The sequence below is a fragment of the Empidonax traillii genome, unplaced genomic scaffold (assembly GCF_003031625.1).
Source record: "Empidonax traillii isolate 1590-97213 ecotype Southwest subspecies unplaced genomic scaffold, ASM303162v1 scaffold723:size436081, whole genome shotgun sequence".
Lineage (NCBI taxonomy): Eukaryota > Metazoa > Chordata > Aves > Passeriformes > Tyrannidae > Empidonax > Empidonax traillii.
Genome location: NW_020955916.1, coordinates 352,043 through 368,077, shown reverse-complemented (window position 1 = coordinate 368,077; position 16,035 = coordinate 352,043). Strand labels below are relative to the sequence as shown.

Genomic DNA, 16,035 nt, shown 5'->3' with positions numbered 1-16,035 from the left:
CTGAACTTCAAGTCTTTGCTAGCAGTGATTCAATCACCAGATCTCCCCATGGTGAAAGAAAGCCGCCTGTTGAATCTTGTGCTGCTGTGGCTGAAGCAGGATAAATCCAGGCTGGATCATGCAAGCAGCCTTTTAGAGCACATAAGATACGGTCTCATCCCCGTGGAAGAGCTGAGAAAAACCTACACACAGTCAGAAGTGTCCCTCTCAGCAGGTATTAAGTGCTTGATCATTAAAGCAATAAATTATCACACATCTGTATTCAAACAGCCTGTCCTGCAGGATAAGTCCACCGCATTGAGGAACCAGAAAACTCGGATTATTCTGCTGGGGGGAGGGACAGCAAGTGAGGGGCTTGTCACCGATGTGGTGGCCTTCGATGTTTACAATCACAAGTGGCGAACCCTCACACAGCTGCAGGACAGGGTGCAGAACCACAGTGTGTGCGTGGTGGGGAACTTCCTCTATGTCTTGGGTGGGGAAATAGAAAGTGGTTCCCTGGGTGATGCTAAAACTGAAAAGATCTTATTGGTTACGAACAAAGTCCATCGTTATGATCCAAGATTTAACACATGGACCCAAATCACAGGCATGCTGGAAAAGAGATGTCAGTTTTCTTGTTGTGTCCTAGGCAAGAATATCTTTGCCATTGGTGGAAGGGGTGAGGACGGGTCTCTGCATTCATCTGTGGAAGTCTATGATATCAGCAGGGACAGATGGACAAAGGCCAGGGAATTGCCATGCAAGATCCATGGCCATGCCAGTGCTGTTTGCAAGAACACTATATACATCTCTGGGGGCAAGTACTCAGCCCCGGCCAGCACAAGCAATGATGTATATTCTCTGAGCTCACTTGAAGGGCACTGGATGAAACGAGCCCCAATGAGCATTGCTCGATTTGGGCATCAGATGGCAACAATCAGGGAATCCATATTCACCTTCTTAGGATTATATGAACCATTCTCTGAAATAGAAAGGTATGACCCTGACCAAAACCAATGGACCCGGTTAAGACCACTGGTCTACGATCGATTTTCCTATGGCCTGGCAGTGGTAGAGGAAACGGCTCTTCTTATTGGGGGAAAGAAATGGCAAAACTCGCTGGAAGTCTCCACGCAAGACGTGGTTGGCTATGACATTGACAACGATGGCTGGGAGGAGATCTGCAAAGCCCCTCTGCCTTGGTGTGGGCTGCAGTGCGCCGTGCTCCAGCTCTCTGAGACGGCTGACGAGCAGGACAGTGACAGCCAGCACAAGAAGCTGCCCAACTGCTGAGCTCACACACGGAGGAACATCTATCCCGAGAGACTGAGTAAGCGGGGCGGTCCTGGAGAAGAAAACTGCAGTGGCACCGAATAGGAGAAAGTGGAAGTTTTGCTTGGATAAGCCAAATACTCGGTGGAAACACGCCAAAAAACCTGGCTCCAGCACAGAAAAAACACTGCTAGGATTTATAGAGCCAGAGGCTGATCTCACTGAACAAGGATGTAGCAAGCAGCATATTTAGAGGAGATCAGTGAGAATCATAATCCTTGACTTTTGAAGAGTAATACCTAGATAGAAATTAGTAGGTGTTGCAAGTCATATTTTTAAAATATTAAAAAATATAATCCAACTTTTCTGTTTTCTTTATCAGAGGTTATTTTCCCAGCTGGTAAGTGCTATTGAGTTTTTATGCTATGGCTAAGCAAAATGAAAGTGAGCTGTATAAAGACTAGAAAATTGATGCCTAAAAGAATTCATAGCCAAAGAAAAGGCATTATTTGATATGCTACATACTAGGCAAGAATGTCTTACCTAACCAGCAGAAAATCACTAGACAGCATGGATGTTTTGCTATGTGGACACAGTTACAGCCTTAAGTGTTTGCTTGATATAAGCCATTTCTCTTTCAGTGGCCTTTGTTGTAGAATGCTTTCCAGATGCTTGTTTTGTGTCATTTTAAAGAAGGACTGTACTGGTACTGTACATTTTGTTTGCATCCAAACCCTACATTAGTTTAGATGGCCAGAGCTGAATAAGTATACTTACTATCAGACTCTAAGAAGTAACTGTAACTAATGCCTTGACACTTTACCTGGGTAGCATACGGTGTTATATCACACCTGCTCGTAATGGTAAAATTGTTCATTGCTGTTGAACTGGTACATGAGAGAATCCTGCAGTCAAAAAAGGTTTACTTTCATCAAACAGTACAAAGGGCAGGGAGGTAACCAAAGGTTTTCAGAAGTCTTTATTCAGTGTCTGCCTACATATGAATCAGCGATAGTCCTTTTTGGCCACGCTAGCAGAGTTTGAACTCGTTTTACAGAGGTACATAAAGGTACATGGAGCTGTGAAATGCAGGTAAAATGGTCAGATGCCACAGAACAACTCTTGCATGGAGTAGATTGAATACTGAGTCATAAATGTTCATTTAAAAGCTAAATTTATTGTACTTCATCTTACAGTGTTCCCTTTCTAGGCTGAGAGTTAATACAATAAAAATATATATATAGAAGAACATTTAATACTCTTAAAAGAAGGCAGCACAATGGAGAGGACACATGTTCTTTGTCACTAGACTAGCTTAGAAAACTGTAATGTTTAATTTTCACCTTTAAAGCAATGAAGCTAACTTTACTAATGTAAAGTGCAGGCAGAATGGCTGTTGCATAGCAACAGATCTAAGTCTTCTGAACTGCCTTGGTTTTGACAAGGAATCAACTACACAATGTGCATATACATCCATCAGATATAAAGAGTTTTTCATATGAATATATTTACTTTTGGTCCAGTAAAACAATAGCAAGAGGATCTAAATGCTTGGAACAATAGCACAATCCATTTCAAGTCAAGCATTTTTTAAGAGAAATTTACAAAAACCTCACAAATTTAATATACAAGTCAGTACCCATGCAGTAAATAAATGTCCAGTTTATACAAACAATATTCTTCTAATAGTACAAATCTTACACTGGATCCAGAATTCTATACAAACGTTAATACATGATTTGTCAGCCATATTGACTTGAATATAGGATTACTGAAAATGGGCTACAGAAAGGCCACTCTTCTGTACCGTTGTGCAAAATCTGCAGAACATTTGCAATCCAAATGCAATAACAAGATAGGAAAAGAGAAAGGAGGAGAAAGAGTAAAGGAAGAAAAAGAGAAAAGGGGAGAAAGTGAGAAAAAGAGGAGAGAAAGAGAGGAATAAAAGAAAGAAAGAAAGAAGGAGAGAGAAGACAAATCTGTCCATTCTTTTCTTCATCCCTTCATGGATATAACTGCCAGGAAATATCAGAGCTCATAAAGTTTGACATACATTCACTGAGCTGTACAAGCAATAGTCTAAAGCTGGTTAAGAGTACAACTCGCTGTAAAAAGTATAAAGGAGGCTTTTCCTTTTCACATGAGCATTATTAGATCATGTCATGAGTCCTAGCTTATGCAGCAAAATATTGAAGAGCAGCAGAAATATTTTGTCATGCTCTGATGACTTTTCAAAAACAAGCCCATAAAAAGTAAATATGTGACTTAAGAGTTCCCTCCTACTTTTATTCCAGGCATGTGCCTAATGTTAAGGAGCTATTTCCACTCATATTCACTGGGTTGTCTCCAGCAGATCTCAAATCTCATGGAAGTTTAAAATATTTTAATTGGCTTGTGAACTCAGCAGAACCCAGACACATCCCTTCCCCTTCAAAAGCAAACCAGAGGCTTTTTTACCCCTCAGTTATTTTTCAGGTTCTGTACTCAGCTCTGCTCTCATCATACATCTTCCCTGCATACAATACAGCCAAATTTTGCAGCTCAGAAAACACATAGGAGACTACTTAAAAAATCCTGTTCACTTCTTTTCTATTGTGAGAATCTCCAAAGCATCTCAGATTTGAAGCATTTCATTGGGAACCTTTTCCACTGTTGCTTTTCTGGGCAAAAGAAACGCTGCTACCAAGGATGTTCAAAGTCTACATTTTCCCTTTTGCAAAATCTGTACATTATACTGATACCTTCAGTGCAAAAGCATCATCAATCACAGTACCATCACTGATTTTTTTTTAAATCAAACTAATGTCATTAAGAGACAACACAATTTTGTCTTAATTATAATACAAACCAGCATCCCTTTGCACTGATGGTAAACCTTAGCAACAGGCTTTAAAAAAGCACAAGGAAATAAGACCTAACCTTTTGATACTTAAATTCACATTAGTCCTTTTCTGTCTGCTGATTTTCACCCTTTTGTGTGCTTGACAAAACTGAAACATATACACTGCATTACACTTTTCCCCTGTTATTTAAGAAAACTCCTAGAGTTTCTCATTAAATATAAAAATTGGTTTTCTCCCATCACCAAAATAGTACCTGCACTCCAAAAATGCAATGCAATACTGGAACTATATAATATAAAATATCATTGTAAAATGACCAATAACAAAAGCTTTAGTGTGTGGAACTTCCTGCATGAAGGCCACAGTCTTCCAAAAATGCTTTTAAATCCTTTTCTTTAATAGTTAAAGATAATGTTTGTTAATTCACAGAAAGTAAACACAAGCGGACCATTGGTAGCATATAAAATATACCAATCTTCATTAAAGAAGTGGTATTGTTGACCACTGAAGGTTTACTTCACACAGCTGAGTAACAATAAAATATAATTTACTAGAGCTCTCACATATGGATATAAAAACTACTTTATGCACTTCAGTAAAGGGCTGGAGTGTAGCAAATGGACGAAAGGAGAGACCTTTATACATGGGTTTCTATGTAAGAGTGAGTGTGCGCTAAGGAGGCTATAAGGGCATCAACCTCAGGCGAGCCATTAACAGAGTCCCTCGGGGTACTGCTTTGATAGATGTCCATGAAGAGATCAAGGTACATTTGTTTCCATTCTTGAAAGTCTCTAGATGTCAAAGCTGGATTATCCAGAACCTTGTCTATAATGGCTACTTCTCCTTCCCTGGCCTGTGAGAGAAAAGGAAAACATAAAGAGTCAGTGCAAGTGATGAGTCACTCGAAATATCAATCACATGGGTGGAAGGAGAGAGTAGGGGATGCAAACTCAAGCCACAGAGCCCCTAAAAGCACAAAGACTATGAGCTATATAACTGCTCACAAACAGGAGCCCATTCTACATGGTGTCACATTGTGACGCTAGGGCTTCCCTTGTCTTTTCCAGCATCCTCAGAAACAGCCCCTATTCCCCCTCCTCGCCCCTTGTCCAGGCCAAGAAAAAGCAAGCAAGCTGTACTGTTTACTATTAGCTGCTTGCATTTCTCAAGATGGGTTTCACACAACAAAATGCCATCTGTTTGCTCTTGATCAGCATCAGAAATAGTGTGGGATGCAAACACATGGCCCCCCGCCTGCCAGCACATCCAAGCCTTTTTACCAGGCTTCTCATGGGGGCATCTGAGAGCTTCAGTGCAAAGGCTTGTGCAAGGAACCCCGTGTTCATGATAACTCATCTCCATTAAAGATCTAGTGTATGTGATGGTGTGGCTGACTGAAACTGCCTCCTACCACTGCAGAGGCAAAGAGAAGGCAGAAGAAGGTAAAATATAACACAGCTTTTGGTACCTCCTTATGAGTCATTGAGGCAGGGGATGTGACTGTATCACTCCCTGGTGATTACTTTACAGAGAGTTGACAGGCAGCTGGTATGGATCAGAGTAAGCCTCAGAAATACCCATGGCCATTTCCAGTTGTGCAAGTGGTGGAAGCTGGATGCCACAGACATAAGCCTTGGAAGCACAGCTAACACACAGGTTTCCAGCAGTACTCCTCTGTGCAGGAATGGTATGGTCACCAGTAATCTCCCCTCTAACCTCCCTGCCACCCAGGTTTCACACTCCTCATTTCTAACTTGTATCTTCCATGTCCATACTATGAGTATGTTAAATCTTTCTGGAGAGCATGGTAAGGGGAAATATTAAGCCCACATTGATGGGACAGATCAGAAGCAGGGTGTGGAAAAGTATTTTTCATGCTTTGCTAGTAGCAGCTAATTAACACTACCTGCGAGAATACTCATTTTCAGAAACGGAGGAGTAAGCTGACAATGACCAATAGAAATGAAACCATAGGAACTCCTGATTACCATATCTCTGCTTGAACTACCATAACCTGCTTATCACAGGTTGTGGTTGGTCCCACACCCCTGCACTACCATCCAAATGGCTCATACTCAGTGGCAGGAGAATGGTTTTGTGTTCTCACAGGGAAGAGAGCAGAGGAGCCTTTCATTAAGGGTTCAGAAAATGGGACAAAACTAGAAGCAGTTTGGAGGGCTGTCTATGCCTTAATGAAATTCAAGGAAAATTTAGAACAGGCCAGTGCAATTGGCTGCATTCAGGAAGGAGAAATCAAAGGCACTGATAAAAAGAAAGAATAACTGATTAGGTAACAGCAGGAGCTACTGGTAGATATGACTACCAGCAGTATGGCAGAGGTGGAGCTCTGGGCTATAATGGAGCTAGAAACTCATCATGAGTTACCATAATGTCATTGCAAAACAAGAATGTGCCACTCTACACTGTTGTTCTACACAGGAAAGAGTCTGTCTTTGGCCCTTGTTGCCATTGTGTTTTCAATTATTGGTGTCATGTACTTCAAATGATTTCTGCAAATCATGGTCTAAACAAGAATGGTGACAAGCTTAGAAAATATGGCTCACGTACAGAGAATGAACAAATTCTGTTTGCTTGGTCCAAAAGAAAGAAGTTCCAGAGAAGCACAAAACCAGGCATCCACCAGGTCAAGAGGCTTTGTTGTTTTTGAACTTCCCTGAAGGAAAGCAATTTCATTTGCAGGAAGCCATCGGTGTGATGTATCTCAGGTACCAATAAATACCAACAAGACAGACAATTCAGCATGGCAGCAAGCTGCTGATGCTGAACCACAGCTTTTGGATGAGTGAGCCCCCCACGGTGCAAAAGCACAGCTACAGCGTGAACCTCCTGCCACACCAATGTGCCTGAGAGAACTGTGATTTTGTTTCAGTTTCTCAGGCTTGTAGAAGTCATGTGAAAAGCCTCTGCATCTTGACTTTTTCTGCCAGCCTCCAAACCTGCAAAGACTCACATAGGCAGATAAATAGTGCAAGGTGCCTTCAATGATATGATTTTCCCTGCATACAATATAGTACAGAAAGTTGAGCATGAGTAAGATTATTTTCAGAATGGGGGCCCCACAGCATGAAAATAATATTGCTTAAATGCTTCTCTAGGTGATGGAAAACTAAATTAATTAATGTTGATAAAGCCCTCTTTGATGAAAGCTGTTACAAAATGCACTGTACAATTATCTGGTGACTTAAAATGTGGTAATTTAATATAGTTAACATGGTCCCTGGGGAAATCCAGCATATTGTTTGCTGAAATCTCTATCAGGGCAGAATTGAATGCTGTAACAAACAAAGGAATCTGACAAGGAGGTTAAATGAGTTGTGGTACATTTAAAATAACCATAAAAATCTTCAAATCTATCATTACCACTATTTATTTAATCAATTTTACTGATTAAATACAATGATCCTATCAGCTTAAACAGAAAGCAAGCACAGTTTCCTCCTGGAACAAGTTCATCAAATAGAAAATAATTGAGTGTTGCTAGAGATACTGCTCCCTTCCAAAAGGCTGGCTTTGTCTAACTTTGGACTTCGGCAATTTCAGAGTGAATGCGTTTTGGTAAATGAAAATATTCAGGGACAAAAACAGGATTAAGGTTTTCTCCAACAATTTGGTATCAAATTCTGTTAGACTAGCTAGAGGAGAAGCTGACTGAGATTTAACCTGTGCAGAAATAAAAACTGATCCCCTCACTTTGACTGCTCTCCCAGGCATATTTGTCTCTGCTTTTCAAGCAGTGCTTCCCTGTGTCTCCCTTGTTTCTCACACCAGGTTCAGCCTGGACTCCAGCTGCACACAATAATCTCTGCTTACAATACAGCCCAATCCAACCCTGGGGTAGGATTTTTCCTCCCTCTTTTATCTCACCTTTAAAGTGCTTTTCAGAATTCGCAGCTGGTGCAGTTTTTCATTGACTACTGGATCGCTACATCTCTTTATAAAAGATTTCTTATACTCCAGCTTAGTGGAAATCCGGTGTTCTCCTAAAGGAGACAGGCTGGCCTGCTCCAAGGCTCTGTACAAATCTTGCAAGGAGTCTGCTGTTTTTTCCTCTATAGTTTCAACTGTAATGAGACAAAGGGAAAAACAAAAAAGGAGGAAAAAATAGAGAAAGGAACAAGGCATCATTAATGTGATTATATGAAGACCTATCAAAAACCTTCACAAAATATTTAACAGGTTTAACTAGACCATAAGGAGAATATTTAACACCTCCTCAGTTCCAGAAAAAAAGTGCTGTGACTGCTCCTTCTTGCTACTGCCTTCAGGAGAAAGGGATAAAAACTTTCAAAAATGTAAAATCGTGACCCACAGAGCATGAGGGAAAAAAGAAAAACAGGTGTAGTAATATTGGAGTGACTTACTGCCAGAAATCAGGTCTCTGGTAAGTTAAATAGTGCTGGTGACTTCATTATGACAAGAAAAGGAAGCCCTGGAAGCATCCTGCTGAGGCAGCTATCAGGGATCAGATCTTGTCCCAAAAATGACAATAATGGCACTCAAGATTATGCTTGTGAAGGTGGCCTTGGAATGACATGTCATTTTCCTTCCTAGAGAAGTCCACTTATTTCTGTCTCCTATTTTTGATACTCAAGAGTGTTGTGCAATAGTCATCACCGTTGTCACTTGTGGTGGTTTTTCACTCTGCTACTACCTGAAGGTTCAGCAGCAGACTAGAGACTGGACATGATTGTATGTTCATGACCTGGCAGCATGGCAAACCAAATCAGAGTTGTTTGCATTATAGTTTGGTTTTTAAAAATTAACAATATATTTATTACACAAAATATGCAAAAATATATAAATAAAAGAAATATTTATTTATTGTAGGTTCAAAAATATTTGTTCTAACTAGTACTGAAAGGATTTTAAAGGAAAAATAAAAAAGGAAAGGTTTTGCTTTTTAAAAGCAAAACAAAGCTAAAGCTGGGGATGAAGTGTTACTCTGATTTGAGCATTTGAAATGCTTCATTTAGAAAACATCAAATCACTTCAACTTCTCATACACTGTTTCTCCTAGGGAAAACTGTTTGATAATTCCAAACAAACTTCGCAAGTGCCAGTGCAGTGCCAGGATTAGCAGAGTGGTGACTAGGAGAAGCCAGCGCAGCCCTGGGGAGCAGCCAGCCAGTGGGACAGGTAGCTCTGTCCCTGCTGCCCCTTGCATGCTGACACACGTGTTCATGTAACAGTCAGACACTGCCCGTGCATGGCCTTCTGGTTGTTTCCAGAGCCCTTGGGATCCTCTCTCCAGTCTTGGCTTTCACACTCGTGCATGTTTTTCTGATTTAAGGCACCTGTGTCCTCAGGATGCTTTCATGAAAGCTCTCGTAGGAAGGCTGTTTGACTTTAGCATTAGTTTTACCCTGTGACTGACCCTGCACCAAGACACAGTCATTTCCACTGGCTGAACGTTTAGCACATACTGCAGTTGATTTAAGTAAAAAACCTCAGTGTCCTCAGGTGATTAGACGTTTTTTTATCGATCACCAAAAGAGAAAACAATTCGTGTTTAGAAGTAACATTTCTAGCCCACCAGGAGCTACCTGAGGCAACATCCCATTCCAGCCCATACTATGCAGTCTGGCAACTACTCTCCTCAGGCTCAGCAAGAACTCCAGAAACCCAAATCTCCTCACCCCATCACAACAAGTGTTTGCATTTGTATAGATCTTTCTACAATCCAAAAATTTTTGTAATAAGCAACTGATCTAGCTGTATCTCTCATCAATTTATTCATCTGGAAGTTGTTTTTAAAGTACCCATTTTAATTTTTTTTTTTTTTTAAGAGATATAGAAGTGAAGAAGAGTTGGAGAATTTTTATTGATGGAAGTGCTGTGGGCCTGTACAGAGCTCCCTAAATCCTCCCATTTCGTGCTATCCTGCTTGGCAATCCTCACTCGAAATGGTGGCCAGGATTGAAAGAAAAATAGAAATTAGATGCATTTCTCTTTCTTGCCAATATCTTTCTTATTAAAACACCTAATGTGCTAAAGGGCAAAACATTCAATAGCTGAATACTTAGAGAGTGGTTAAAATCTGTGGTCTTGATTTTTATGCTTTTTTTAAAAGTCCATGCAGCACTGAGATTAGAAGTTTGAGATCTCTATCAGTTTATGTCACTGAACACTGATGCGATTTGCTAAAGGGCAAAGGAAGAAAACCCTTCTCATGAGTATTTTAGATCTCTTTCTCTCCCATCTCTTGTTATGCAAGGCAAAAGAGATCTTTCCTCAGGCGTCTCTTCCCCAGCAACATTGCCAAGGTTGTACACTCAGGAGGTTAGTACAGGCATGGCCTGCTGAAGACGCAAGCCAGCACTTTGACTCCATGCTATCTGTGTTCACTTTGCTGGAGTGATATGGAGCCTGGAGTGGCCACCAGCCACCACACCCAGGCTTGCCATCAAAAACCCATGGCCTCCTAAAACAGGACAGCTCCGCACCAAGGCGAAGGACAGCATTTGAGTTCATCCCTAAGGTTCAGTCCTGAACGACAAGTGCCTTTAACGAATTTGGATGGCAACACCAAATTTAGACCCTGTGGGTCTAAACTCCTTGCTGGGGGACTTGTCCTGCCCTCCCTCCCCATGCTGCTGGCCTGGGGATCCGCATGGCTGGTGCTCCTCAGGGCTCACCTCCTGGGGCAGGCAGCCACCACCCAACACAGCCTTAGAGGGACAGTGGACTTGTAACCTTGTCCCAGATGAGAACAGCTCTGAGACCGCATAGGAGGAGGCACAGGACTGTGGGGGCAGGACACAGGCTGAGTTAGGTAGCAGAACACTGACAGAGGGTCTTTGGAATGCGTCAGAACATGCACCCAGCTGGGACTGCCACCCCAGACCCTGGCACTGCCCAGGTCATGCAGCTATGAGTGGTGAGTCAAAAAGGGAACAGGATTTGCTAAAAACTAAAGAGGAGGGAAGAAAAACAGCAGATCCCTTAAATGTCTTGCTGCTGCTGAGGCTAGGGAAGATTTAAAGGGCACGACACTGCCTCGTTCTATCCACTCAGATGGAGGGAGAGGGCAGTGGGCATCACGCAAAACACATCCCAAGCCCTTAATATTTTCCAGAGAAACACTGAAGGTGGTGGTGCTGCTGCTCTCAACGGCTCTCAGTAGGCAAGAATGAGATTACAGGCACATCTCCCCTCCCTCAGCCTTCTGCTAGAGCCTTTGATTGATTTCCTGTAGGTGTTGGTGAAACCCTTGGCACCATAAAGCATCTGATGTATTCTGTTAGATATAGAGCTGAGCTTAAAACATATTTTCTTTTTTTAAATTGGTGGGTTTGTATGCAAGCCACGCTATTCCAGCAGGGCTGTCTCGTTAAGTAGGAATAAGGCCTCTGTTAATGGCCTGTTTAAGTAGAAAATGTAGCCTAATAGGATTTGCAGATGACCTTAGAACAGCAACCAATGCAGCAGTTGTTTTTCACCCTCACTTGGCTGCTGAATCACAAGTTGCATCTTTCCTGTTCCTCAGGATACACTGCTGGGTCACTGTTTCCACACACTGCTGAAAGAAGGGTCTCTTCTCTGAAGCAGTAATTTTGTCCCCAGTCCCACCCAAACCTGAACAACTCTGTAACTCTGGAGCAGAAATAAAGCTGCACAAACTCTGCAACATACAGGATCTAAATTCAGAACTGTATCTCCCAAATGCAAGAATACATTGGCACTACGCTTGATAAAAATGAAGCTCCTGCTGTCTTTAAGTAAATGCAAAGACATTTGCATTAAGTTCAGGACATAAAGAATACATGTAAATGTCATTATTTTCCGTTATTCTGCTTTCCACAGGAAAAGTTTCTGAACTTTTTGTACTTTGCCCTAGCTTCTTAGAGTGCAGTAAATATTTGTATCTACTTTTATATTCTCTCAGGAGAGAGAGATGAAGATTATGGCTGGATGGGTGAAACTCTAATTGGTGAGGAATGGTTTGGGTTCTTGGCATTCAGGAAAAACTGGTGGGATTTCTTACACTATGTTGTCCTTTGTTGTTGAAAAGAGCATGCACTGAGCTCTGTGATGTACTAAGTGTTACCACCTCCTGGCTCCACCAGGCTATTCATTTTTCCATTATTTCCCTTTTATAAACCAAGATCTTAAGAGCAACAAATAAGAGCACCTTAGACTTAAGACACTTGACAGAAAAGTGACCAGAGAGAAACAGTTAAAATTGGTATTTACTTGGATCAAGAGATAACTGCTTTGTATAAACTGATGATTCAGGAAGATGGTACTAAATTGGAAGCACACAGGTCACCACTGCAACCCAGCTGGCCAACACATTGCTCTCTGGACACAGAGAATCTCTAGGCACACAGTTCTCATAAATCTGCCCTAAATATATGGAATAACCTCTAGCAATTTTCAGAGGAGGTCCCTGCACTCCTGTGATTCACTTTCCCTGTAAAAGCTCAAGCCACCAAAATCTTGCATGGTTTTCCTGTTTCAGTGAGGCACCAGAGAAACCAGTGATTTCACCTGGGGCTCTGAGTGCACAGAACTGCCCTTGCAAGGATAGTGCCACGCATTTAATCATAAATTTTGTCACCCGCTCTACTGACAAGGTCACATTTTTCAAGGATCAAAGCTGTCCATTGGGGGCCCTTTGGACTTTGCCAGTGCCTCCAAACACCTCCCAGGCTCAATCCTGTTGCCTTCAGACTTCTCACCCTGAATGATGGACACCACTGCCACCCTGATGGCATTCTCCATTTTCCTGCTATCCTCTTTTCTGTTCGATACCTTTACAGCTTAGTGACGCACTTTCCTTCGCAGCTCCTTTCACATACACCCACTCCTCTCCTCGCAATTAGCCCTGCATTTGAACAAAAGTACCACCCTCTGCAAATCCCCAGAAAGCCAAGCTGGTGTGAAGTCTGTGACAGGGAGTGAACAAGGCATAGTCAGACTGAAATCCCTATGCTCCACTGAAATTTAAACACCCACTTTCACTCCTTTCAGTGAGCTCACTCTCCCTGACAAACAGAACAGCTAAGCTCAGCTTTCCTAGATCTTAGAGAGGCAATTTTGTTAGAATACTTCACTAATTACATTAATCAACAGCTACCCTGTCATTTTCCCCCTTCAGATACCAAAGATTTCCTTCCAGTTTGAGAGCTACACCTTTCTGCTTCACCTTTCGTGCAGGGGAGATATCTACATGAAGTGTCCCAGAGACTTTCTGCAAGTGGCAGTAAATGTTCCACCAAGAGCATCTCAGGCCTCTGGGAAATGGTCTCAAACTAGATAAACCACTGTGCTGGAATGCACAAATACCTGTGTTTTTCTTTTTTTTTTCTTTGCCTTCTTGACCTCAATGTGTCTGTGTAGGGAACACACAAGTTGGTCTGCCACAATTAAACTAATAATTGATATAATGCAACAAAGCATTTGGTAATCTTCCTATGTCATAGCATGTTGTCTCTGCCATGTCTAACAAAAGGATCTATGAAAACTTGTGTGGTTTTACTGGTAGGTGGATAGAACAGCAGACAGATGCCTGCTGACTGTTTGGAAAGGGGGGAGCCTCCTGTGACAAGCTTTCCATCCCGAACTCAGGCTGTGCCAACAGGCAGGCAAGGACAGCAGATGTAATGTGGCCACAGGATGCAACAGCCTGGCTGGGCTTGTAAGCCCCAGGGGACAGTTAGGAGAGTGACAGAAGGAATCTCCCTATATTTAAGGTGAAAGAGTAGAAGGATGGAAGGAAAGTGGATGTGGATTTTAGCTGTGTTACATGGAAGGGGAGAAAAGAAATCCTCCAAAGAAGTAGCTGTTGGTTTCTCAGTGCAAGGCTTCAAATCCATCTGTGCTTCTGTTCAGGTTAATCTTTAAGAGTCCAAACTGCTCAAGAGGGAGGCATACCCAAATGTTTATAAAGCAAGGATCCAGGAATTAGTAATTCTTTACACTATTTGGATGGCTGGTTGGCAGACTAAGCTAGGTATTTCCTTTCCCCCACCAACTACAAGCTAGAAGGAACAAAATGGTGAAATCAGTGAAAGGCTTACAAGGAGGTGGTATCTGCACAGCTGTGTGATGTGTACGGGGTCACCCCTGTGCAGGTATGGGGGAAGCCACAGTGACATGGAAACTCAGTTCCTGGTAGGAAAGTGTTACCAGCTGCAACACTAATTACTGGAGAAAGCAGTAAGCACCACTTAAGCACCACTGTGTTTATGCTTGGCATGGCACCTCATGCAGGAGGTGCAATAAAATGCAGGTCTTCATAGAAACAGCTGCTTATCATCTGCTCTGGGTAATATAGAGCAGATTTCCCTGTTAAAGTACAAAGAGCAACCTGTGCCATCTACTGTGTCACATTAAAATCCAGGCTTGACTGAACATGTGATTATGCCTGTGCACACACCTATATATATGTCTATACATACACACTGTATATTAATCCTTTCACAAGTGAAGAGTAGTTTAAGCAAGCTGAATTAAAGCTGGGGGCTTCTTGTGCAGTCCTTGGTCTTTGCAATCCTTCTCTCTGGTATTGCTTCTCTTTGCCTGTTGTCTTCTGATGTGTGTAGTCCTCCATCCTTTCTGGCCCTGTATATGTGACAGTTCCCAAAGTCTTGAGGCAAAGAAGGTGTTTAAAAGGAGGAGTGTTTAAGAACAAGCTTTGATCCGCGTATTTGGTGAAATATTCTTGGCTGGAGGATCATTAAATTTTGTATTTATTATTTTGTATTTATTTAATGCATATATTAAATCTGCATTTTATACCATCCTTTCCTCTAAAAGGGAAGTATTTTTGGATTATGAGGATAGCTGGTTTCCATTCTCTCCTATTACGTAAACCTGCAGGCAAAAAAAGATGTTCCCTAGAGACGGTGTTTACTGAAAGCACCAACAAAACAGCGTCCTGCAACACGCTGGAGTTTTCTACCCAGTGAGAAGCTGCTGCTTCTCTCACGTTCTTGAAATAAAGTGAACTGTGCAGGCAAGTGGAAAACTCATCTCCCACAGGACAGATATCTGAGGGTATTTTCCACTATAATCAGGTTCAATCAGAAGCAGTTAGGTACCATAACCACTTTTAAAAGATCTAGCCCTTGCTTCTCTAAGGCCTGACAGATGCTAAACCTTTGCTGCGGCACCAGTGGTCTAATTCCTTTTGTGAACTATTTATGACACTAGCAGTCTTCCTTTTGGATCAGTAGATCCCTGTGAACCTCTCTTCCGCTGAAGTCACCCTTCTGGTGATGCCTGAAGGACAAGCTGCCTACACCTTGTCACAGCCTTGTGAGTCCCCACTGCCCTGCGGGCTGCAGTGTGAGCTGGCATGTTCAACCTCCACCCTTCATGCTGGTCTTACTGTAATTCTCACACTCATCTCAGCAATACTCTTCAGCTTTCCACGCCACTGGAACTGTTTATTAAAAACAGCTGACACTAAACTCAGCATTAGGAAAAAATCCTCGATGTCTCTCCCTCGCAGACCTGCATTGTTGAGCTGACAGTAACATTTAGCCATTTTCAGCATCCACTTAGCAATGAAGTACAGGTGTCAGCTAATGGGTTAATATGTTAGTGAGAAGGGAAAACACAGGGAATAATTAGCTCATTCTGTTTGTGCTGCCTCTTGACAGCTCTCATGCACCTCAAATGAGCATCAGGAGTAGCTCCCTCTTGGCTCCCAGCCCTGCTGTTTCATGGGGTTATGTTGGTGTGCTGTGATTTCAGAGAGGGCATAAGAGTGAAGTAACTCCAAAGCTTCCCAAGGTAACAGGGAATTCTGATCAATGGCAGAACTTTTTGGCAGTAGTGCTGTAATTGCATCCTTTCTGGTTTTGGACATGGTACTCTACTCATTAGTTTGCCTATGAAGGCACCAGTTTAACCTTATTAGCTGACTTGATTTTAGTGACTCTTTGGGAGAATTTTACACAATGAAATA

At 42.1% G+C, this 16,035-nt stretch overlaps 2 protein-coding genes across 3 annotated transcripts in view; one reads left to right on the top strand and one right to left on the bottom strand.

Annotated features, from left to right (window-relative positions):
• Positions 1 to 1,858, top strand: part of KLHL34 (kelch like family member 34) — a 3,026-nt gene extending 1,168 nt beyond the window's left edge. The window contains exon 2 of the mRNA XM_027900402.1: positions 5 to 1,858. Within this exon, the coding sequence (XP_027756203.1) occupies positions 5 to 1,275 (1,271 nt within the window). The 3' untranslated portion in view covers positions 1,276 to 1,858. The remainder of the gene's footprint in view (positions 1 to 4) is intronic.
• A 553-nt stretch (positions 1,859 to 2,411) lies between these two features.
• The window catches only part of CNKSR2 (connector enhancer of kinase suppressor of Ras 2), a 210,948-nt gene continuing 197,324 nt past the window's right edge, over positions 2,412 to 16,035 (bottom strand). For both annotated transcript variants that reach the window (XM_027900407.1, XM_027900408.1), the window contains 2 exons: positions 7,983 to 8,179; positions 2,412 to 4,950 (listed from right to left, as the gene is read on the bottom strand). In XM_027900407.1, the coding sequence (XP_027756208.1) occupies positions 4,735 to 4,950; positions 7,983 to 8,179 (413 nt within the window). In that variant the 3' untranslated portion in view covers positions 2,412 to 4,734. The remainder of the gene's footprint in view (positions 4,951 to 7,982; positions 8,180 to 16,035) is intronic.